The sequence below is a fragment of the Manis javanica genome, chromosome 17 (genome assembly GCF_040802235.1).
Source record: "Manis javanica isolate MJ-LG chromosome 17, MJ_LKY, whole genome shotgun sequence".
Classification (NCBI taxonomy): domain Eukaryota; kingdom Metazoa; phylum Chordata; class Mammalia; order Pholidota; family Manidae; genus Manis; species Manis javanica.
Genome location: NC_133172.1, coordinates 53,271,169 through 53,297,421, shown reverse-complemented (window position 1 = coordinate 53,297,421; position 26,253 = coordinate 53,271,169). Strand labels below are relative to the sequence as shown.

General features: G+C 38.9%; 1 protein-coding gene across 4 annotated transcripts in view; it reads left to right on the top strand.

Annotated features, from left to right (window-relative positions):
* RFWD3 (ring finger and WD repeat domain 3) overlaps positions 1-26,253 on the top strand; it is a 64,574-nt gene that overhangs the window by 11,073 nt on the left and 27,248 nt on the right. For 2 of the 4 annotated variants that reach the window (XM_036993838.2, XM_036993836.2), the window contains exons 3-6: positions 13,442-13,650; positions 17,798-17,868; positions 19,285-19,476; positions 19,568-19,659. In XM_036993838.2, the coding sequence (XP_036849733.1) occupies positions 13,442-13,650; positions 17,798-17,868; positions 19,285-19,476; positions 19,568-19,659 (564 nt within the window). Of the gene's footprint in view, positions 1-13,441; positions 13,651-17,797; positions 17,869-19,281; positions 19,477-19,567; positions 19,660-26,253 lie in introns of all 4 variants that reach the window. The other 2 variants (XM_036993837.2, XM_036993835.2) reach the window with 1 other exon arrangement.

Genomic DNA, 26,253 nt, shown 5'->3' with positions numbered 1-26,253 from the left:
TTCCTCTTAGAACTGCCTTTGCTGCATCCCACAAGTTTTGGGCTGTTGAGTTGTTTTCATATGTCGCCATGTATTGCTTGATCTCTTTTTATTTGGTTATTGATCCATTAATTATTTAGGAGCATGTTGTTAAGCCTTTATGTGTTTATAGGCTTTTTTGTTTACTTTGCATAATTTCTAGTTTCATACCTTTGTGGTCTGAGAAGCTGGTTAGCACAATTTCAATTTTTTAAAATTTCTTGAGGGTCTTTATAACCCAGTATGTGATCTGTTCTGGGGAACGTTCTATGTACATTTGAGAAGAATGTGTGTATCCTGCTGCTTTTGGGTGGGGTGTTCTACAGATCTTCCTTTTTTTTTTTTTTGGTATAATTAATGTACAGTTACATGAGGAACATTAAGTTTAGTACTAGACTCCCGCCATCACCAAGTCCCCTCCCACAAACCCCATTACAGTCACTGTCCATCAGTGTAGTAAGATGTTGTAGAATCACTACTTGTCTTCTCTGTGTTGCACAGCCCTCTCCATGCCCCGCCCCCCACATTATACATGCTATTTGTAATGCCCCCTTTCTTTTCCACCCCCCTTGTCCCTCCCTTCCCACCCATCCTCCCCAGTCCCTTTCCCTTTGGTAACTGTTAGTCCATTCTTGGGTTGTGTTTCTACTGTTTTGTTCCTTCAGTTTTTTCTTTGTTCTTCTGCTCCACATATGAGTGAAATCATTTGGTATTTGTCATTCTCTGCCTGGCTTGTTTCACTGAGCATAATACCCTCTAACTCCATCCATGTTGTTGCAAATGGTAGGATTTGTGTTCTTATGGCTGAATAATATTCCATTGTGTATATGTACCACCTCTTCTTTATCCATTCATCTACTGATGGACACTTAGGTTGCTTCCATTTCTTGGCTATTGTAAATACTGCTGCAATAAACATAGGGGTGCATCTGTCTTTTTCAAACTGGGCTGCTGCATATTCTTAGGGTAAATTCCTAGAAGTGGAATTCCTGGGTCAAATGGTATTTCCCTATAGATATTTTAAGTCCATTTGATCTAATTAATTGTTCAGTGCCTCTGTTTCCTTACTTATTTTTATGTCTGATTGATCTGTCTATTGATGTAAGCGGTGTGTTAATGTCTTCTAAAATAAATGTGTTGCTGTCTGTTTCCCCTTTTAATTCTGTTAGTATTTGTTTCACATATGTAGGTTCTCCTATGTTGGGTGCATAGATATTTATAGTGGTTATATCATCTTGTTGAACTGATTCCTTTACCATTATGTAACATCCTTCTTTGTCTCCTGTTACTTTATTTGTTTTGAAATCTATTTTGTCTAATATGAATGCTGCTACTCCTGCTTTTTTCTCATTATTATTAGCATGAAGTGTTTTTTTCCATCCCTCCACTTTTAGTCTGTATGTGCGTATGGGTCAGAAATGAGTCTCTTGTAGGCAGCATATAGATGGGTCTTATTTCTTTATCCATTCTGCCTCTCTGTCTTTTGATTGATGTATTTAGTCCATTTAGATTTATGGAAATTATTAATAAGTATATATTTACTGCTATTTTATAGTTTTATGATTGTTTTTCATAGCCCTCTGTTCCATTCTTCTTTTATACTCTTCTCTTGTTATTGATTATTTCCTTTAGTGTTGTAATTGGACTTCTCTTTTTTAATTGTTTTTTTGAGTGTGTATTTATTTTAGGTTTTGTTTTGTTTTTACCAGCTGTTCAAAGATAGATTCCTTACCAAATAATAGTCTGTCTTAAATTGCTGATAATTCTGTTTCAAACACAGTCTAAAGGTACTTTTTTTCCCCCTTCTTCCTCCTCCACATTTTTTGTATTAGATGTCATACATAATCTGCACTTTTTGTGCATTCCTTGAGTGGTTTTGTATATGGTTGATTATGCTGCTTTGTTTTAATTTTGTACTTGCTTGGTAATTAGTGGGTCTACTACCTTTACTGTGGATTTATTTTCACTGGTGAAAGCTATTTAGCCTTGGGAGCATTTCCATCTAGAACAGACCATTTAAGATACCTTGTAGAAATGGTTTGGTGGTGTTGAGTTCCCTCAACTTTTGCTTATCTCAAGATTGTTTAATCCCTGCTTCAAATTTAAATGATAATCTTACCAGGCAGAGTATTCTTGGTTGGAGGTCCTTCTGTTAAGGTACATTAAATGTATCATGCCACTCTCTTCTCGCCTGTAGAATTTCTGTTGAGAAGGCTGCTGATAGTCTGATTGGCTTTCTTTTATAAGTAATACTTTTTCTCTCTCTAGCTGCTTTCAACACTCCCTCCTTTTCCTTGAAATTTGCCATTTTAATTATTATATGTCTTAGTGTGGTCGTCCTGGGTTCCTTTTGCTAGAAGATATCTGTGCTTCCATGACCTGAGTGTCTATTTCCATCCGCCAGATTGGGGAAGTATTCAATAATTATTTCCTCAAAGAGATTTTCTATCACTTTGTCTTTCTCTTCTTCTGGTGCCCCTATTATGGGAATATTGTTTCATTTTAATTGGTCACATAGTTCTTTTACCATACTTTCATTCCTAGAGACCCTTTTTTCTCTCTGTTCCTTGATTTCTTTGTTTTCCTGTTCTCTAATTTCCATCTCTTGTCTGTCTCCTCTACCTGCACTAATCTCTTAAATCCCTCCATTGTATGTTTCATTTCATATGGTGTATTCTTCAGCTCTGAGTGGCGCTCTTTCAAGCCTTCTGCCCTCTTTGTTGAAGTCCTCCCTGAGATCTTGATTACTTTTCTATAAATCCATGAGCATGTTTATGATTTTTATTTTGAAATCTTCATCAATAAGATTGGTGATTTCTTTTTTTTTTTTTAGCCTCCTTTCTAGGGTTCTGTTCTGTAGTTTTGTTTGTATCATATTCCTCTGCCTACTCATTTTGTCAGGGTTTCTGTGTTTCTTCCATTTTATTAGATAGCTCTGCCATGCTTCTTGGCCTGTAGAGTAATAGCTTTATGAAGAAGAGGTCCTTTGGTGCCTAGAAGCTCAAGATTCTTTGCTGTCTAGTGCCTGGTTCTATTTTGCAGGGCCCCAGCTGTTCATGTGCAGTTGGCAGAGCATTTTTCTGTCTGCGCTGGGAGTTTGCTTCAGCCACTGCCTTTGTGATCAGCTTGGGAGTCTCTTTAACTCGCTGTGTGGGCTGGCCACCCTTGGCCTGCAGCAGTGGCGGGGCTGCAGGGATAATGTGAGGGACAGCCTGACATGCAGCTCTACTCAGACTGGATGCACAGCACTGGGTTGGGACACTCACAAGGAGGAAGGGAGTAGTTGGGGCTGGCTCCTGCAGGCACCTCCCTGGTTGGGCTGAAATGGAGCCAAGTAAGCTGGGAGAGTCTCCCCCTGCCTACAAAGTCTGACACTGCTGCTGGGCCAATTGGGTCAGCACGCACAAGGAAGAGCCTCAGGGTTGTGCTGCCAGCAAGGGGGATGGAGCTTCTGAGGTGCCCAAGAGTTCCCAATTTCTTGGGCTGAGGAAGGTCTGGGGAGGTATCCTCCACCTGACGAGAGAGTTCCATCCAACCCTTGCCCCTCTGTTACCCCTCTCACTGCTGGCAAGTCTTTCAAACTGCCACCTCTGCTTTGGGGCTCAGGACTGGCAGAGCATTCCTGTCCTCCACAATGGCTGGAGTCTCAGCCTTCCAGAGTGTTCTACCTGTCCCTGGTCTCCAGCCCTGCTAATCACCAGAACCTAATGTAATGTCCAGAGCAGATCTCCAGTGCCAGGTGTGCAGCACTCCTGGGCTCCTATCCCCTCCCCACTCTGTTCTTTGTTCTGCCTATAGGCTGGGGTGAGGGAAGGGTTTGGGTCCTACTTGATCTGGGCTCTGCCACTTTACCCTTTTTGATGTGATCTTCTCTTCTTCAGGTGTAGGTGGTTGTTCTGCGGTCTTCAGGTCATTTTTAGATTTAGTTGTATTTGCTGTATTTTCTTCTCTTAAGTGTTTTTGAGAAGAGGTTTCCATCTTACCTTCTACTCTGCCATCTTTTTCTGGAACCCACCTTCTGAGTTTCCTGATGTGAATTTCTCATTACAGTGTCTGCCTACTCATCTGACAGACTCCCTAGGCCAAGTGTTGAGGGCCTGGGCCATGATGAGTAGCTTTTGCTTCAGACTTCACCAAGAAGTCAAAACTGGGGAAAGCTGAGTAAAAGGTGTTTTTCCCAACAGGCTTTTTGGCCAGGGTCACAAATGCCTTTCCTGTTTGTTTGAAGCTGCTTGATTCTGGTTATCAGCGCTATTCATCAAATATTTATTACACTTCACTCTGTGAGAGACTGAACTTTGCCTTAGAGGTACATTGGTGAACAGGACAGATCAGGGTACCTATTCTCATGAAGCTTATGGAATCCAGGAGAACAGGCTAACCAAGGCAAGAACTTAACTTTACTGTTATTTAATTCAGAGATGGTAAGTGTAGGAAAAGAGGAGGATTTCTTAGGTTTTCGAAGTTGCACTCCCAGAGAGGAACCATAGCACTGTCTTCTGTTGCTCTTCATAGTTCCTCTTTGTTATCCCCACCTGACCAACAAAATGTCAGCTTTGCTATATAAAAACAGTAATGAGTGATTTTTTTTAATAGACACTTAATTTTTATAGGTTTCTATGCAGAATGCTGGTGATATGCCTATCAGTAGCTGAGCTCTTAGCCTAACTTTAGTTATGTATTTCATTTGGCTAAATGTTCTTAGGAAATGCTCTTATGTGCTTATTACTGTTGGCTAAAGCTGTTGCTGATGCATAATTCCCAAAAATAAATTGATAAACTTGCTTAGTTTTTTTTGAAAAAGAGAATCTGAGTGATATAAGTAAAAATGGCAGAGTAAGGACCTCAGAAAATTCCATAAAAGCAGTGAAACAACTGGTAAATTTTATCAGAATCAATTTTCAGGACTCTGGAATTTAAACAAATGCTTGTAACAGTTCAGGGAGTGAATATTAAAAACAGCAGACTCTCAGCTTACTGACAGTAACCTTTGTGCCCATTCCCTGTTCACATACCCGTCTCCTGCACCATATTAGTCTTGAAACCAACTACCTGGATCACAGTGACAATCAATGGCCCAGCAGCTACTAAGGAAGTAGAATGGGTTTGAAGCTCCTTCAAAGCCTCATTCCCAGAGAATTATCTTTCTGTGACCTGTTTAATGGTTTCCTGGGAGATCCCACTTGCAAGGCTATCCCTGACTTAACTTGCCCTATCTAAAAAGCCTAAAGCCTTTTTCTTTAGAGGCTGCTTGAGGCAGTACATAAACACTGGGACAAACAGCAAACTGACCAAAAAGCTAAAGAGGAAAAGCTAGAGAATGAAATCATTATAGGGGTTTTCAAAAGCTCTGATATACTCCTGGAAATCTAGAGGACCACACAAATGCCCAGGGCTGCGTGCAGCTGTGCCCGTGGTCAGGAAAGAAAGGAAGGCAGTAATCTCTCCACCCTGGCTTACAAGTAGGAGGGTTGTTACCTGCCTGGGTGATTACTGAAGGAGTGCCCCAACACGTGAATGCACACAGTCCTTCAGCAAAGACCAGGAATCTTAGTGCTTCCAGGTGTTTAAGGAAATCTTTGTCTAGTAATGAACTGACCACTAAGCTAACCAAACAGACTTTAGTGGCCATATACAACAAACAAAGGCATGCTTCACGGAATTACTTCAGAAAAGTCAATACCAAACAATAACAACTATAAGAAATAACCAAAAACAAACCCTAAGAAGAGGGAGAATGAGTTCCAGTTACCATTTCAGATTATTTGATATGTCCAGTTTTCAAGAAAAAAATTACAAGACATGCAAAGAAAGTATGATCTGTACATAGGAAAACTAGAAAATGTACCCAAAGAAGCCAAGACATTGGACTTACAAGACTGACTTTAAATTTATTTAAATATATTCAGAGAACTAAAGCAAAGTATGAATGTGTCACCAAGTAGATAGTTTTAATAAAGAGATTTAGGTTATAAAAATAATACAGACTAGAAGGGAATACTTTCAAACTCATCACTCTTAATACCAAAACCAGGCAAAGACACCACAAAAAAAGAAAATTACAGACCAATAGCCCTGATGAACATAGATGTAGAAATACTCAACAAAATATTAGCAAACTGAATTCAAAAATACATCAAGAGGATTATACACCATGATCAAGTGGGATTCATCCCAGGGATGCAAGGATGGTACAACATTAGAAAATCCATCAGCATCATCCACCACATCAACAAAAAAAGGACAAAAACCACATGATTATCTCCATAGACGCTGAAAAAGCAGTCGACAAAATCCAACATCCTTTCATGATAAAAACTCTCAACAAAATGGGTATAGAGGGCAAGTACCTCAACATAATAAAGGCCATATATGACAAACTCACAGCCAGTATCATACTTAGCAGTGAGAAGCTGAAAGCTTTTCCTTTAAGATCAGGAAAAAGACAAGGATACCCACTCTCCCCGCTTCTATTCAGCATACTACTGGAAGTCCTAGCCATGCCAATCAGACAACACAAAGAAATTAAAGGCATCCAGATTGCTTTTCCTTTAAGATCAGGAAAAAGACAAGGATGCCCACTCTCCCTGCTTCTGTTCAGCATGCTACTGGAAGTCCTAGTCATGCCAATCAGACAACACAAAGAAGTAAAAGGCATCCAGATTGGTAAGGAAGAAGTCAAACTGTCACTGTTTGCAGATGGCATGATATTGTACATAAAAAACCCTAAAGAACCCACTCCCAAACTACTATTCTAATATACGAATTCAGCAAAGTTGCAGGATACAAAATTAATACACAGAAATCTGTTACATTCTTATACGCTAACAATGAACTAGCAGAAAGAGAAATCAGGAAAACAATTCCATTCACAATTGTATCAAAAAGAATAAAATACCTAGGAATAAACCTGACCAAGGAAGTGAAAAACCTATACCCTGAAAACTACAAGACACTCTTAAGAGAAATTAAAGAGGATACTAACAAGTGAGGTATGTATATGATGGGGACTTCATAAGGGGGGGAATCTAGTAACCAGTGTTGTTCATGGAATTTTATAGTAATGATATCAAAATAGAAATATATAGATACAAACTAGAAATGGTGGAGTTGACAAGTACAGTAAATGAAAAAGAATTGCTAGAGAGAACAGCAGGCTTGAGCAGGGAAAAGAAAAAGTGAAGTGTCTGGAAGTAAACTCAAAGGCAGGTTAATTTAGATAATCCAGTTTAGATACAGAAAGAAAAAAAGAATGAAGAATAATGAATGGACCCTCAGAGACCTGTTGGACACCATCAAGTATACCAACATAAACATAATGGTATCTCCAAATGGTAGGAGGAAAGGGGCAGAAAAAATATTAAAAGAATGACCAAAAACTTCCCAATTTTGATGAATATCATTAATCTGCAAGAAGCTTAGTAAACTCTTAGATAAAATAAATTGAGACCCACACCTAGATATTTAAACTGTGCTGAAGAAAAAGAATGTTGAAGTCAGCAAGAGAGAGAAATGACTAATCATACACAAAAGCCTCTCAGTAAAATTAACAGCTGATTTCTCATCACAAACCATGAAGATCAGAAGGCCGCTGGTTGACCTATTCAGAGTAGTGACAGAAAAAAGTCAGTTACGAATTCCATGTCAATCAGAACTATCCATCAAAAGTGAAAGAGCCATATGGCATCCCAAGAATTGTTCTTAAAATTTTCTTCAGTGGAAATCTGCCATATTAAGAGTTACTAGACTCCTTCAAGCTGAAATTAAAGAAAATTAACTGTGAGTTGGATCCAGATGAAGAAACAGAAGACCACCAGCAAGGGTAACTACATAGATAAATATAAAGGACAATACACATGTTTTTATTTATAACTTTCTCTCCTCTCATTTAGAAGACAGCAGCATTAAGGAATAACTATAAATCTGTGTTGGACACAAAATCATCAGATGTGATTTTTATGACAGTGGTGAAAGTGGAGAGGGAATGGAATTACATGAGAGCAAAGTTTTTGTATAATATGGAAATGAGTCGATGTCAGTCTGAATTAGATTGTTATAAATTAAGATAGTAATGGTAATCCTGAGGAAAACACTAAGAAAATAACCCAAAATATGTAGTAAAATGAATGACAAGACAATTAAAATGGTACACTAGAATATATTTAACACATAAGACATAATGAAGAAGAAACAGAGGAACAAAAAAGACATAAAACATAAAAAAAATATAAAAATGGCAAACGAATCCTACCTTGGTAATTACATTAAGATAGATTAAACACTCTAATCAAAAAGCATAGGTCAGCAGCATGAATTAGAAAAAAATACTGCTGTCTATAAGACACAATTTAGGTTCTAAATACTAATAAGTTGAAAATAAAAAGATGGGGATAAGATACAGTGTGGAAACAGTAACCACAGAAGAGCTGGAGCTACTGTACTAGTAATAGACAAAATAGAGTTTAAGACAGAAATTTTTATAACAGTTAAGGCCATTTTATAATGATGAAAGGGTCAGTCCATTTAGAAGATACAGCAGTTATAAATCTGTATGCCTGTAACAGCAGAGCCCCCAAGTACATGAAGCAAAAATTAACAGAATTGAAGGGGAAAACAGACAATTCACCACTACTAGTAAATGTCAGAACCCCACTTGGAATAATGATTTGAACAGTTTGGCAGAAGATCAGCAAGTAACTAGGAGATTTGAACAACCCTGTTAAGCCTAGTAGGCCTAATAGATATCTGTAGAACATTCCACTCAGTAGCAGAATACACCTTTTTCTTTTTTTTAAAGTATCATTGATATGCAATCTTATGAAGGTTTCAAATGAACAACATTGTGGTTTCAACATTCACTTGTATTATCAAGTCCTCACCCCATCTATTGTAGTCACTGGCTGTCAGTGTAATAAGATGCTATGGAGTCATTACTTGTCTTCTCCATGCAATACACCTATTTCTCAAGTACACATGGAACATTTTCCAGGATAGATAATAAATCAGGCTATAAAACAAGCCTCAGTGAATTTAAAGGATTGAAGTCATACAAAGCATGTTCTCTGATCACTGTAGAATGAAACAGGATTTCAGTAACTGAAAGAATTTTGGGAAATAGACAAACATGAAAATTGTATGACTCCTAAATAACCAGCAGGTCAAAGAAGAAATGCCAAGAAAAATTAGAAAATACAGCTGACCTTTGAACAACATGGGAGTTAGGGGCTCTGACCCCCTCACAGTCGAACATCTGTATACAACTTTTGACTCTTCAAAAGCTTAACTACTAATACCCTACTGTACATAAAATCAATTGACTTCAGATGCAACAAGGAAGTACAAAAGAAATGGTAGAGTTGTAGGATCCAACAGAGAAAAGAGAATAAGCAGAAGGTGAATTAGTCCCTGTACTGGTGGTCCCTGCCACAGCTGACAACAGCCTGCAGGTAAATCAGGCCCAGGTTGAGAGGGGAGCACATCAAAGGGGCAAATGTTTCCAGCCTCCTTCCTCTGAATTGTCCAACTCAGATCTTGCTTCTCTCAGATTCTGGCATTTCTCTGTGGCCCAGAGAGCAGCCAATTAGCTCAGCTGTTCAGAGCATGGTGCTAATAATGTTAAGGTCACAGGTTTGACTCCTGTACAAGCCACTACATACAACATTTTTCCTTTTCCATTTCTGTCAGCCTTATTGCCCATGGAACCTGTCTGCTGCCTTACATCCAATTACAGATATAGTTGACTCTTGAACAGCATGGGTTTGAACTGCACAGGTCCACTTATACACAGATTTTTGTTGATATTTTGGAAAATTTTTTGGGAGATATGTGACAATTTGAAAGAATATTTTATTTTCTCTAGTTTATTATAAGAATACAGTGTATAATACATGTAACTTTAGAAATACATGTTAACCAGCTATTTGTGCTATTGGTAAGGCTTCTGGTCAACAATAAGGCTATTAGTATTTAAGTTTAAGGAGAGTCAACAAAAGTTATACATGAATTTTTGGTTGCGTGGGTGGTTGGCGCTCCTAACCCCCACATTGTTGAAGGGTCAATTATATATTTATTGAAAAAATCTATATAAAAGTGGACCTATACATTCAAACCTGTGTTGTTTAAGGTTCAACTGTACTTTGAGGTGAATGAAAAAAATGGCAAACCAAGCTTACAGGGTGCAGCTGAAGCAGGGGTTAGAGGGAAATTTATAGCTTTTAAAGACTATACCAAAAAAAGAGGAAGGTACTCAAATGAACCTAACTTAAGAAACTGGAAAAGGGAAAGTTAAAAAAAAATCCAAAGCAAGCAGAAGGAAGGAAATAATGACCATTAGAGCAGAAATAGGAAATAGAAAAGCAAAAGAAAATCAGCTCATCCAAAAGTTGCTTTCTATTTATTTATTTTTTTAGGGCCTCAGTTAGTATTTATTTTTTATTAAGTTTATCATTGATATACACTCTTATGAACGTCTCACATGAAAAACATTGTGGTTACTACATTCACCCATATTATCAACTCCCCCCCCATACCCCATTGAAGTCACTGCCCATCAGTATAGTAAGATAAAAAGTTGCTTCTTTTAAAAGGTCTTCTAGCTAGACTGACCAACAAGTAGAGAAAACTAAAAATCTTAAAATCAGGAATAAAAAAGGGAACATTACTATCACAATTACAGATGAAAGAAATTATAAGGGAATTCTGTGAAAATTTTATACCAAGAAATCAGATAACCTAAGTGAAACTGACAAATTGTAAAAAGACGTAAGTTATCAATACTCTCTCAAAAAGAGAAGGAAAATCTGAATAGACCAATAAGAAGTAAAGATACTGAATTAGTAATTTTAAAAAAGCTTCCCACAAAGAAGAGCCCAGAACTAGATGGCTTCCCTGGTGAGTTCTGCTGTACATTTTAAGACAAAATAAGTAACACTAAATACTTAAACTCTTTCAAAAGATGGAAGAGGAGAGAACATGTCCCAAGCAATTCTGTGAGGCCAAGGATGTCACAAGAAGCTATGTAGACCCATATCTTTTATGAATATAGATGCAAGAATTCTCAACAAAATACTAGCAAACCTAATCCAAAACACAAAAAGGATTGTACACATAACCAAATAGGATTTTGTTCCAAGAACGCATATAAAAAATAAGGAGATATACCATATTAATACATTAAAGGCAGAGAAACATGACCACGATAGATGTTAAAAAAAAGCATTTGAACTCTTTCATGATAAAACCACTCAACAAACTAAGAATGGAAGGGCACTTACTCAACCTGATAAAGGGCATCAATTAAAAACCCACAACTAACATACTAAATGGACAAAGACTGAAGGCTTAATCCCTAAGATCCGGAACAAGACAACAACATCTTTGCCAATTCTATTCACCAAGTACTACAGGTTCTAGCCCAGGCAGTTCAGCAAGAAAGATAAATAAAAAGCATTCTGATTAGAAGGGAAGAAAGAAGACTAGCAATTTGTAGATGCTATGATCCTTGTAGATATCAAATTGTGAAAGACGTCAGACCCAAAGGCCACATACTGAATGACTACATTCATATAAAATGTCCAGAGTAAAGGCAAATCTGTAAGGACAGAAAGTAAACTAGTGTTTGCCAGCAACTGGTGAAGGGAAGAAGGGATGATTGCTTATGGGTACAGGGTTTCCTTTTAGATGTGAAATGTTTGGAATCCACTCCTAGGAATTTACCCTAAAAATGCAGCAGCCCAGTTTGAAAAAGACATATGCTCCCCTGTGTTTAACACAGCACTATTTACAATAGCCAAGAAATGGAAGCAACCTAAGTGTCCATCAGTAAATGAATGGATAAAGAAGATGTGGTACATATATACAATGGAATATTCAGCCATAAGAAGAAAACAAATCCTACCGTTTGCAACAACATGGATAGAGCTAGAGGGTATTATGCTCAGTGAAATAAGGCAGGTGAAGAAAGACAAGTACCAAATGATTTTACTCATCTGTAGAGTGTAAGAACAAAGCAAAAACTGAAGGAACGAAACAGCAGCAGACTCAACCCAAGAATGAACTAACAGTTGCCAAAGTGAAAGGGACTGGGGAAAGTGGGTAGGAAAGGAGGGAGAAGGGGAATAAGGGGCATTACGATTAGCACACGTAACGTCAGGGGGGGCATAGAGAAGGCAAGTTAGTGATTCTATAGCATCTTACTATGCTAATGGACAATGACTATAAGGGGTATGTGGTGGGGACTTGATAATGGGGGGAATCTAGTAACCAGTGTTGCTCATGTGATTGTATATTAGTAATACCAAAATTAAAAAATGTTTTGGAATAATAAGTGGTAATGTTTGCATTACTTTGTGGTTCTGCTGAAAACCACTAAACTTTTAGATTGTGAATCAAAAAGAATTCACAATTGTTATTTCTCATTTCAGTTCATTCTCTTGTTTTTTTAACAAGGTTGAATCTTCTGTCTACACAGTTGGGTACCAAATAATGTTTATTTTATTCCATCAATCATCCATTTTTTAATAGGAAGCTTTAGTTTGCCATAAATTGCAGCCAGACTATGAAAAATCAATTTTTTTTCTGAGTTAGCAGTCTCCAACAATGTTTTGGGGTAATAATATATAATGTGATGAAGACAGTTATTAAAATCTAAAAGTAGGTTACCTTTCAGTAGTACTTTGTGAATATTAGCTAGGTAGTATGTTCTAAAGTTCAGAGCACTTTTCTAGTTTTAAATATTGAATATCATTTGGTGCTATAAGTGGGGTATGGTTTATCTTAAATATGAGGGAAACTGAGGTATAGTAGTGGTTATGGTTATAACTCAGCCAGCCAGAATGGATTGGAGTGTTATGTTTGCTTCCAGCTCTTCTCATCTTGAGTTATTTTATGTCATGCCATGTTTTTAACCTTAACCTGGCATTATTTAAACTTGGAAAGAAAAATAGTGTTTTATGAAAACAGATAAAACATGATGGCTCAAGTCATACTTCACCCTATACCCCAGAAGCCCTTGGTGTGCATAGCTAAGCAGGAGAATTCTATGAGACCGTATCTGATCAACAGGGTCCTTTTCTTGTCCACTCCCTTTTCAGCCCCCTAACACCAGCATACAAATCACTAAGTCCTGTCCCTTAAAAGATACTGACACATTTCCAAAGGCCAATAAGATAGAATTAGTTTTTAGCAGAAGGGTCAAGCTCCAGTGTGGGCTAATGTAGTTTGAGTGGAAAAAAGAATATCCAGGCCAGCCACCAACTGCCTAACTCTACTATTTCCTGCTTCCATGTTCAAAGGAAGCATTTAATGGCCTGGAGATGGGTTGAACTGACCAGGATTCATCTTCAGACTACCACAGATTACCGTGGATTATTCTTGTGCTGATGGTCTGTTTTACTATAATTCTGTTGCTGTTCTGCATACATAGGTCAAGAGCACCATTGGATGCTTACTTTCAAGTGAGCAGGACCCAGCCTCAATTGCCAGCCAATTCTCAAGATTTAGAGAGTAGGAATCCTGCTTCTGAAGATGTGCAGGTAGCAAGTAGTTCTGATTCTGACCGTGAAAACCGTGAAAACTCTATAGAGAATGAAGAAGCTGCTGCCGAGGCAGAGCCTGGAGCTGTTGTTTCAGAAGGTAAGTATTTCAGAAGGTTTGTTTTCACAAGGCTAACATCCAGAAAGCTTAGACTCCAGAAGGCTAGGAACTGTAGATTTTTGTTTTCCCTACAAATGTTACAGGCTTCTGCTTTACAGTACATAGCTTTGCCTAGCCATAATTATATAGAGAGAATTTGATCTGACTTCCAGTTTAATGTAATTTGTGTCCCAGGGAGTCAATCACTTTGTAATGGCAGTGTATATTCCCTTTTGTTTTCTTGAACATCTGTGAAGGAAGTGGACTCTTTTTTAAAAAGAAAAGCTTCGTAAGTTCACCCTATCTAGCCTTCTACTTTTGAAGTCCTATAATGTTATATATTGTACAAGTGGAACTTAATATTTAACAGTAGTGGGCAGAGACCCCTAAAGAGTATGTCCTGCTAACATTGAAAACCCTCTGATACCCTATATTGTGATTGTTACCCACTAAAAGAAACCTAGGCCTTCTTGGAGAAGTGGCTTTCTGATCTGGTATAGAAAATGTGCAAGATGAGCCTAGGGCATTTTATTGTGCCAGAAAGCAAGGAAAACATCTAAGTCTCAGTTATATCAGTAGGCACAAGAGCCACCTTGAAATACTATACAGAGTGGCCTAAGATGGGACAATTTGAATATAAAATGAATAATGAATATGTTTTTGGATTATGGATCCAAATTCACAGGTTTACATCAAATCTATGGAAATCTATAAATGCATAATTATGTACTTTTTAAAAACCTCATTTAGCACCATGTAAGTCATTAGAGCCTTAACTCGTTGCTGTGAGAACTGGTAAGTAAAGGATTAAGCATTTATCCTGCCTTTCTTGTGTGAAATGTATTCAGGAAAACCAAATAGTTGTGGTTCAGGAAAACCACAAGGTGGTTTTCTTTTTTCTTCTTAAGACTTCATTTTTAGAGTAGTTTAAGATTGATGACAAAATTGAGAGGAAGATACAGAGATTTCCCATATGCCTCCCTATTATCGGCATCACCAGAATGGTGAATTTGTTAACACACCACAATCACCTAAAGACCATAGTTTATGTTAGGGTTTGGACAAATGTTTAATGACATATGTCCATCATTATAATATCATGCAGAGTATTTTCACTGCCCTAAAAATTCTCTGTGCTCTGTTTATTCATCCTTCCCATCCACCCCCAAGAAAGCTTTTTTAATAGAAAAATTCCAGCTAATAATTGGAGCAGAAATGATAGGGAAAAAAAATAATGATTTTGTGACTCCTAATGAAACGATGTATCTAGGCAAATACCATCAGTGGATCCTAAAACCATTAGGTTAAAAGGTTGTTGGTGGGAATCTGTTAATACAGGAGCAGGTGACACCACGAGACCATACCTTCCTGCTGGTCAGCTGCAGTTGAATATGCCCATACCTGTAGGAAGTACTGCTGCCACCCAGAAAATCCTGAATCTACTTAAGACTGTAGATATAAAAACTAGTTTGCACAATTTATAAGAAGGAAGTAGGGAAACAAGGTAAACAATACTTCAAAGATGCAATCATTAACACCAAAAATGTAGGACAGTCTACCAGTAAACTTCTAGAAAAAGACATAAGTGTATATGAAAATTTAGTAGATTGTAAAGGGACTATGTCTAATGGGGAAAAGGTAGACTTTAAATTAATGTAATTGTTAAAACTGGGTAGCTAACTAGAAAACTGATAAAATTGGATTCATTCTTCATACTATAAGATGTAAGAGGATCAGATACCTACTGTAAAAAATGAAACCATTCTAATATTAGAGGAATATATTAATGGTAAAACTCAGGAGTAAGGAGTACTTTGAAATCTAGAAGAATACAAGAAAATTACCTAAAAACTTAAAAAAAATTATGACCATAAGCCAGCAGAGAGATACTTTATGATTCCACTTAAATAAAATATCTAGGAAAGGCAAATCTGTAGAGACAAAGTAAATAAGGGGTTGCCTAAGGCTGGTTGGTAGAAATGGGAAGTGAGTCTAAATTGGCATGAGGGATCTTTCTTGGATGATGAAAATGTTTTAAAATTGGATTGTGGTAATGTACAACTTTGTGAATTTACTGTAAATAAGAGTTAAACAATAGCATGAGGAAGCAGTCAGCCACACCCAGAATATAGGACATTTCACAGGAAAGATGACCAAATTTCCCTTAATAACAAAACAGGTGAGTTTTTATTTAGAACTTTTTCACTTGGAAAGACATCATTAAGACACTGAAATGGCAACACGCTAACTGAAGAAAACATTCGTATTACATTTATCTGGAAAGACTTAAATTTAGGATATATAAATAACTTGTACAACCCAATAGAAAAATGGGCAAAAGATAGGAAAAAGTACTTCCAAAAGAGGAGAGCCAAATGACCAATAAATATATAAAAGACTTCATGATTAAAATCACAATGTGGTAACCAATGTTCATCTACCACAACAGCTAAAATTTAGAAGACTTGGCAATACCAAGTATTTGGAGAGGTAGCCAGATCTCTTACATTGCTGGTGGGCATGTAGACAGTTGCAAACATTTTGGTAATGTCTTTACAAACTCACTGTATATATCTGACCTATGGTTTAGCAATTCTTCTAGGTATGTAGCCAAAGAAATGACTACATATGTCCATCAAAGACATGTACAAGAAAGTAACAGCATTGTTTGTAATAGAAAAAAACCTGAGAACTACCCCAATCCCCATTATCAGTACAATGGATAAATAATTGTTCTATATTTACACAATAAAACACTACATATCAGTGAAAACTACAACTCCACACATTACTATGGAAGAATCTGACAATGTAGATAGAACATTAGTAGCAGAGACAAAAAAAAAACATAACTCTGAGATACCACTTACATACCAAAAAAAAGCAGGCAAAAGTCAGTCAGTGGTGTTAGAATTTAGTTAAAGTGGTTGCCTTTGGTGGGGATGAGATTATCTCCTCCCCACTCCCCCCAAAATATAAGAACAGAAGGTAAAAGGGGCTTTCTTGGGGTGGTTGGTCATATTTTGGTTTATAGTTCAGTTTGCGAAAATTCACTGACTGAATACTTAAGATACGCTTTTCTGTATGTGTATTATGCTTGAACAAAAGTTTGTTTTTTTTAAAGCCAATTTGAGGGGGCTTCCACCAGCCTAGGATGGGACAATTTGAGTCTCTAAAAATTAAATATTGCTTCCTTGACCATTAATGGAGGATGTGAAAGAAGGATGAGGAACCTGATCATCTAAGGGTTGGACTGACACCACCTAAACCCAGTATGACCCTCCTGATTAGCTGTAGTCGGAAGCATACAACCTAAGTGTTCTTGCTGCTCTTCCTCTCCCCACCAAGAAGAACCAGAATTGAATCTACTGAAGCCTCTAGATCGAATTGCCAGTGTTAGGAAATGTAGGCAATAGAGCAAACAAGTAGGCCATACCATAAGGAAGCAGTCAGCCAAATCAGGATGTAGGACATTTTGTAAGACAAATGACCAGATCTCCCCCAACAAATCAGTGACAGGAAGGAATACAAAGGAGTGAAGGAGAATTGTTATAGAATGAAAAAAAGACTTAAGAGATGTAACAATAATCTCATTATGGAGACTTTCTTTACATCCTGACTGGAGTGAATCCACTGTGAAGAGTAACTTTAAAATAATTGGGAAATTTTAAGTATGAGCTGGGTGTCTGGGTATTAGATGGCTTTTAAGGATTGTGGTTAACTTTGTTAGCTATAATAGTAATGGTGTTTATGTAAAAAAAAAGTCCTTTTCAGTTAGTGTTACAAAAGTTTTTACGAGTGAAATGACATTTTAAGGTTTGTTATTAACTATTACAAATGAAAATAATGGGAATAGAGGCTTAGATGGAACAAGATTGGCAAAATATTATTTTTCAAATTGGGTAATGGGTACTTGTGGGTTAATTAACTATTCTGTCTACTTTTATGTGTGTTTGAAAGATCCAAAATAAGTTTTAAGAAAATAAATTGACTGGTGCTACTTTGGGGACATCCTTTTATAGCAATGCTACCAAGTAGAAATGGAAGGCTATGGTGAGTCAGGCTCTCTTGCTAGCCTCTCATACCTGACTTGTATCTTCTTTTGAATATTATCTATATCCTATCATATCTGGAAACAACTTGACAGAGCAACAAGGAGGTATCTCAGCAGAGCAGGAAGTTACATGTATCGGTTGTCAAGAGGCCCTCCCTAAACAGGTAATATGAATATCATTTTAAGTGAAAGGTTTGGATTTTCATTTAAAAAGGAGGTTGCAGGCTAAAATGGAAAGCTTTGTAGGCAGGCGGTCCAGGTGTGGATCTTATCCATGTTACTCATTTGTGTGACTGCTTCCTCTTAGCTTGAAAATTAGGGAGGGTAGGGGGAGATGTGAGAGTAATTTGTCCTGCCTACCTAACAAGGTTAAGTGCTAGATATGAATGCAGTTTATTAACTGTCTGGCAGAATATGATTTCTATGTCATAAACGACTTCTATTTTAAAAATAACATGTATCATTGCCGCCCTTAATATGAGTTATTTACATCAACTGTGGACACTGCCAGTCCCAAAACATCATTGGTCTATCTTTCACATGTTTCTATACGGACTCCATGTTTTTATTTCTTCCTTCTAGAAGAATTTTAAGTATGTATCAATTTATATGCATAAATGTTCTATTTTTTTTAATTTACACAAAAGGGGTTGTATCTTATTTTGAGCCTGGTTCCTTTTTCCTCTGACTTATTACAACTTGGAGAGCTTTCTAAAATTGAATCTCATTCTTAATAATAGATACATAGTGTTTCATCATATAAGCTTTTAGTTAATTTGTCACGTACACTATGTTCCCTTTTTCTTTCCTTTTTTTCCCTGAAGTAAATCACACTGCATTGAGCATCTTTGTAAAATTGTCTCAGCAAATATTTGCGACTGTATTCATGGGGTATATTTCTAGGAGATAGACTTCTATGTCAAGAGAGAGAGAGATGTATTTTAGTTTTGATAGGTAATGCCACATTGTCTTCTGGAAAATGTGCTGCTTTCTACTTGCAGCAGCAGTATATAAGCATGCCTCTTTCTTCCTCCCCTTCAATGGTGCTTGGTGTCATCAGACATCGATTTATACCATCTAATAGATAAAAAAATGGTTTCTTGCTTGTAAGTGAACACTATTCTTTCTATAAGCTAATATACGCTGCTAATATCCTTTGTTTTCCTGGCTTTTTTTTTTTATTCATATTAGGCAAGTATTTCATAGCTACTTGAGTTGATTGTAAGCATAATTTTGAATGTATACCAAACCTATTCCCTGTTGGTTATCTGAGTAACTGCTAGGTTTTTGTTTGTTTGTTTTTATCATTTCCATTCTTCATTTTCATTGAAGAGAAAAAAGTCCAAGAATTTAATAAGGTCAAAGGGTAATATTTTCATGGCTTGTATGAAAGATTTTATCAGATTGCACTTTAGAAAGAATGACAAGTGATGCATAGGTATTACAATTTTTCTGCACTGTTTTTCAGAAGGGTGTGTATCATTATTGTGTGGTTTTGTTATTTGGTAAGAGTTGCATATCTTCTTCAAGACTGTTTTTGCATTTTATCTAATTTGAATGTATTGTTTTCCATCTAGCAGTCTCCTCAGAAGACCAGCTCTCTTCTACCTTCTTCCCCCATGGATGACGACGATGGGGATACTTGCACAATATGTATGGAACATTGGACCAATGCTGGGGATCACAGGCTCTCAGCATTACACTGTGGACACCTCTTTGGGTATAGCTGCATTTCTAAGTGGCTCAAAGGACAGACGCGAAAATGTCCACAGGTAAGGACCATTCTTTGCATGTACACAGTCAATGTGTTAAGTCAGGAGGATTCCTAGACCCACACTAATTATGTCCTGTTTGGCTCTTTAGTGCAACAAGAAAGCCAAGCACAGTGACATCGTTGTCCTTTATGCCCGAACCCTGAGAGTTTTGGACACCAGTGAACAGGAGCTCATGAAAGGGTAGGTGGCAAGAGTCTGCCTAGCTGGAATATTTTGGTTCCTTATAGACAGCCTTGAAAAATGAAGTATGAGTCATCACTCTTAGTGTGGTTCTGAGGCTTTACTTGGACTGTGACTGGGGATCCTTGGCAGTCTGTCTCATATTGTGATTTATGAACATGTATAATGTATATATGTAATATATATAATACATAGTCATCTTCTAAGGGAGGTTGCATGGTTTGTTCTCCATGTAGTGTTAAAAATGAGGAACTGGGGTAATGACTAATTGCTACTTCAGCTAGCTCAATTTATGTACACCCCAGGACTTTTTGCTCAAACACTTGAGAAAAAATAGAATAGAACCCCAGGGTTCCCAAGTGCCTTTTCAGCCACAGGATAGGCAGAGCCTCCCTAAAAATGACATAAGGAGAAGAGCGAAGATGGCAGTGTGAGTAGGGCAGTGGAAATCTCCTCCCAAAGCCATATATATTTTTGAAAATACAACAAATACAACTATTCCTAAAAGAGAGACCAGAACATACAGTACAACAACCAGGCTACATATCTACCTGTGAGAACCCAGCAGCTCACAAAGGGGTTAAGGTACCAGCCCCACGGCCCAGGGGAACACAAGCGCAACCCCCACTCCAGCTCCCTGACGGTAGAAGAGGAGTCGGAGTGGGGGGAGGGAGTGGGAGTCCAGGACTGCTTAATACCCAGCCCTACTCTTCCGCACCAGAAGCACAGACACACAGTGCATGGTGTGCTGGATACTAGGGAAACGAAACAGTAAAACCTGCGAGTGGGTTCCCACAGCCGGCGCCCCTGAGACAAAAGAAAAGCAGGTGCTTTTTGAAAGTCTTAAAGGGACAGGAGCCTCACAGCTGGACGGAAGCATCCCGGCACACTCAACCCAGCAGCTGGGAATCCCAGGGAATTCCAGGCGCCCTAACCCCCTGAGTGGCAGCGCAACTCCGAGGACCCTCACAGCAACAAACAGCCTCCCGCCCATTCCCCCTCCGGCATGGCCCTGCCATAGCGGAGTAGCAGCCTGAGACAGGCCATGCCCACAGCAGTTGGGCAGAGCCTCCTCCTCAGCCGCCCAGGCCAGACTCAGAGGACCTGATGGGGTGCAGCGGGCCAGCACAAGCCGCTAGGGGTCACCATTCTCACAGGAAGGGAAGGCGACAGGCAAGGAGGAAGGGAATTTGTTCTCCCAGCTGACACAGGCATCAGCTGCCTACGACTACCTCTATCGCCATGAAAAGGCTGAAGAATTTGATACAGACAACAATAAACTAGACATCCCCTGAGAGGGAACCTGGGGAGATAGACTTAACGAATCTTCCTAAAAAAGAATTCAAAATAAAGGTCATAACCATGCTGATGGAGCTGCAGAGAAAAATGCAAGAGCTAACAGGTAAAGTTGGGAGGGAGAATACAGAAATAAAACAGTCTCTGGAAGAATTTAAAAGCAGAATGGACAAGGTGCAAGAGGCTGTTAATGGAATAAAAATCAGAAGAGGAATGCATAGAAGCTGGCGCAGAGAGAGACAAAAGGATCTCCAGGAATGAAACAATATTAAGAGAATTGTGTTACCAATCCAAACGGAACAATATCCACATTATAAGGGTACCAGAAGAAGAAGGGATAGAAAGTGTATTTGAGGAAATAATTGTTGAAAACTTCCCCAAACTGGGGGAGGAAATAGTCGCTCAGACCACAAAAGTACACAGAACTCCGAACAGAAGGGACCCAGGGAGGACAACACCAAGACACATAATAATTAAAATGGCAAAGATCAAGGACAAGGACAGAGTATTAAAGGCAGCCAGAGAGAGAAAAAAGGTCACCTACAAAGGAAAACCCATCAGGCTGTCATCAGACTCCTCAACAGAAACCTTACAGGCCAGAAGAGAATGGCATGATATACTTAATGCAGTGAAACAGAAGGGCCTTAAACCAAGAATACTGTACCCAGCATGATTATCATTTAAATATGAAGGAGGGATTAAGCAATTCCCGGGCAATCAAAATCACATCTGATGATTTTGTGTCCAACACAGATTTATAGTTATTCCTTAATGCTGCTGTCTTCTAAATGAGAGAGGAGAGAAAGTTATAAATAAAAAACATTTGTGCCTCCCACAAACGACGTCTACAGGGTATTCTAGAGGGACTGCTCTACATGGAAACACTCCTACGGCTAAATAGATGTCACCAGTGAAAACAAAATCATACCAAAGAAAGCAAACCAACCAAATACTAACTAAAGGCAAAAAATAAAATCAACTACCCACAAAAGCAGTCAAAGGAAACACAAAAGAGCACAAAATAAAACACCCAACATATAAAGAGTGGAAGAGGAGGAATAAGAACGGAGAGAAATAAAGAATCATCAGACTGTGTTTATAATAGCTCAATAAGCGAGTTAAGTTAGACAGTCAGATACTAAAGAAGCCAACCGTGAGCCTTCGGTAACCACAAATCTAATGCATGCAATGGCAATAAATACATATCTTTCGATACTCACCCTAAATGTAAATGGACTGAATGCACCAATCAAAAGACACAGAGTAATAGAATGGATAAAAAAGCAAGACCCATCTATATGCTGCGTACAAGAGACTCACCTCAAACCCAAAGACATGCACAGACTAAAAGTCAAGGGATGGAAAAAGATAATTCATGCAAACAACAGGGAGAAAAAAGCAGGTGTTGCAGTACTAGTATCAGACAAAATAGACTTTAAAACAAAGAAACTAACAAGAGATAATGAAGGACATTACATAATGATAAAGGGGTTAGTCCAACAAGAGGATATAATTATTGTAAGTATATATGCACCCAACACAGGAGCACCAACATATGTGAAACAAATACAAACAGGATTAGAGGAGGAAATAGAATGGAATGCATTCATTTTAGGAGACTTCAACACACCACTCCAAAGTACAGATGGACCTAATAGACATCTATAGAACTCTACACCCAAAAGCAACCGGATACACATTCTTCTCAAGTCCACATGGAACATTATCCAGAATACACCACATACTAGGCCACAAAAAGAGCCTCAGTAAATTCAAAAATACTGAAATTCTACCAACCAGCTTTTCAGACCACAAAGGTATAAAACTAGAAATAAAATGTAGAAAGTAAAAAGGCCCACAAACACACAGAGGCTTAACAACATGCTCCTAAATAATCAATGGATCAATGACCAAATCAAAATAGACATCAAGCAATATATGGAAATAAATGACAACAAAAACACAAAGCCCCAGCTTCTGTGGGACACAGAGATAGCAGTCTTAAGAGGAAAGTACATAGCAATCCAGGCATATTAAAAGAAGGAAGAACAATCACAAATGAATAGTCTAAAGGAGGACATAATAAAGATCAGAGAATAAATAAATAAAATTGAGAAGAATAAAATAGAAAAAACTCAACAAAACCAAGAGCTGGTTCTTTGAGTAAATAAACAAAATAGATAAGCCTCTAGCCAGACTTATTAAGAGAAAAAGAGAATCAACACACATCAACAGAATCAGAAATGAGAAAGGAAAAATCACAAAGGACCCCACAGAAATATGAAGAATTATTAGAGAATACTATGAAAATCTATATGCTAACAAGCTGGAAAACATAGAAGAAATGGACAACTTCCTAGAAAAATACAACCTTCCAAGACTGACCAAGGAAGAAATCTAAACAGACCAATTACCAGCTACAAATTGAAGCAGTAATCAAAAAACTACCCAAGAGCAAAACCCCGGGCCAAATGGATTTACAGCGGAATTTTATCAGACATACAAAGAAGACATAATACCCATTCTCCTTAAAAAAAGAAGAAGAGAGAGTACTCCCAAACTCATTCTATGAAGCTCGCATCACCCTAATACCAAAACCAGCATTGACCTCACCAAAAAAGAAAAAGAAAATTACAAACCAATATCCCTGATGAACATAGATGCAAAATTACTCAACAAAATATTAGCAAACCGAATTCAAAAATACATCAAAAGGATCATACACCATGACCAAGTGGGATTCATCTCAGGGATGCAAGGATGGTACAACATTCAAAAATCCATCATCATCACCACATAAACAAAAAGAAAGACAAAAACCACATGATCATTTCCATAGATGCTGAAAAAGCATTCGACAAAATTCAACATCCATTCATGATAAAAACTCTCAACAAAATGGGTATAGAGGGCAAGTACCTCAACATAATAAAGGCCATATATGATAAACCCACATCCAACATCATACTGAACAGCGAGAAGCTGAAAGCCTTTCCTCTAAGATCGGGAACAAGACACGGATGCCCACTCTCCCCGCTTCTATACAACATAGTACTGGAGGTCCTAGCTATGGCAGTCACACAACACAAAGAAATAAAAGGCATCCAGGCTGGCAAAGAAGGAGTTAAACTGTCCCTGTTTGCAGATGACATGATATTGTACATAAAAAACCCTAAAGAATCCACTCCAAAACTACTAGATCAAATATCTGAATTCAGCAAAGTTGCAGGATACAAAATTAACACACAGAAATCAGTGGCTTTCCTATACACTAACAATGAACTAATAGAAAGAGAAATCAGGAAAACAATTCCATTCACAACTGCATCAAAAAAATAAAATGCCGGGGGCGGAGCCAAGATGGCGGCGTGAGTAGAGCAGTGGAAATCTCCTCCCAAAAACACATAGAGCTATGAAAATACAACAAAGAAAAATCTTCCTAAAATAGAGACCACAGGACACAGGACAACATCCAGACCACATCCACACCTGCAAGAACCCAGCGCCTTGTGAAGGGGGTAAGATACAAGCCCCAGCCCGGCGGGACCCGAGCGCCCCTCCCCCCGGCTCCCGGCGGGTGGAGAGAAACCGGAGCGGTTTTTTTTTTTTTTTTTTTTTTGGCGAGCGCTTTTTGGAAGCCTTAGAGGGACGGGCCCCCGTTGCTGGGGAGGCAGGGTGGCGGGACCGGTGAGGAGGTGCCTGGAAACGGCGCCGGAGGACAAAGAATATCCCGCGTTTCTCCCTGCGAGACCTGGGGGCGGGTGCCTGAGACCGGTGCCTGAGGACGGAGGAGGTTGCGCGTTTTTCCCCTTTTTTTTTTTTTCTCTTTTTGGCGAGCGCTTTTTGGAAGCCTTGAAGGGACGGGGACCCCAGTGCTAGGGAGGCACGGTGGCGGGACTGGTGAGCGGGTGGCTGGGACCGGCGCCTGAGGACAAAGAATATCCCCCGTTTTTCCCTGCGGGACCGGTGGGCGGGTGCCTGAGACCGGCACTTGAGGACAGAGGAAATCGCGCGTTTTTCCCCTTTTTTTTTTCTCTTTTCTGCGAGTGCTTTTTGGAAGCCTTGAAGGGACAGGGACCCCGGAGCTAGGGAGGCAGGGCGGCGGGACTGGTGAGAGGGTGCGTGGGACCAGTGCCTGAGGACAAAGAATATTGAGCGTTCCTTCCCTGCGGGACCGGTGGGTGGGTGCTTTTTGGAAGCCTTGAAAGGACAGGGACCCTGGTGCTAGGGAGACAGGGCAGCAGGACCAGTGAGCGGGTGCCTGGGACCGGCACCTGAGGACAAAAAAAAAAAAAAAAAATCGCTTGTTTTTTCCTTTTTTTTCCTTTTTTTTTTTCTCTTTGTTTCTGTTCCCTCTCTCATTGTTGCTGCTGTTGTTTTGGTTTGGAGAGTGCTTTTTGGAAATCTTAAAGGGGCAGGACAGGTCACTTAGACCAGAAGCAGGGAATCTGGGGATCTCTGGGCACTCTAACCCCCTGGGCAGCAGGGAGCACAGAGGCCCCTTACGGAGATAAATAGTCTCCTGGCTGCTCCCCCTCCAACGGGGCTCCACCATTTTGGAGGAACAGCCCCAGCCAGGCCAAGCCCACAGCAACAGCGGAGATAAACCCCAAAGCAACTGGGCAGGAAGCAGAAGCCCTGTCTGTGCACAGCTGCCCAGCACAAGCCACTAGAGGTCGCTATTCTCCTAGGAAAAGGCTACAAACCAACAAGAAGGGAAGCTCTTCCAGCGGTCACGTGTACCAGCTCTGCAAACTATCTCTATCACCATGAAAAGGCAAAACTACAGGCAGACAAAGATCACAGAGACAACACCTGAGAAGGAGACAGACCTAACTAGTCTTCCTGAAAAAGAATTCAAAATAAAAATCATGAACATGCTGACAGAGATGCAGAAAAAAATGCAAGAGCAGTGGGATGAAGTCCGGAAGGAGATCACAGATGTCAGGAAAGAGATCACAGAAGTGAAACAATCCCTGGAAGGATTTATAAGCAGAATGGATAAGATGCAAGAGGCCATTGAAGGAATAGAAGCCAGAGAACAGGAACGTATAGAAGCTGACAGAGAGAGAGATAAAAGGATCTCCAGGAATGAAACAACACTAAGAGAAATATGTGACCAATACAAAAGGAAAAACATTCATATTATAGGGATACCAGAAGAGGAAGAAAGAGGAAAAGGGATAGAAAGGGTCTTTGAAGAAATAATTGCTGAAAACTTCCCCAAACTGGGGGAGGAAATAATCGAACAGACCATGGAATTATACAGAACCCCCAACAGAAAGGATCCAAGGAGGA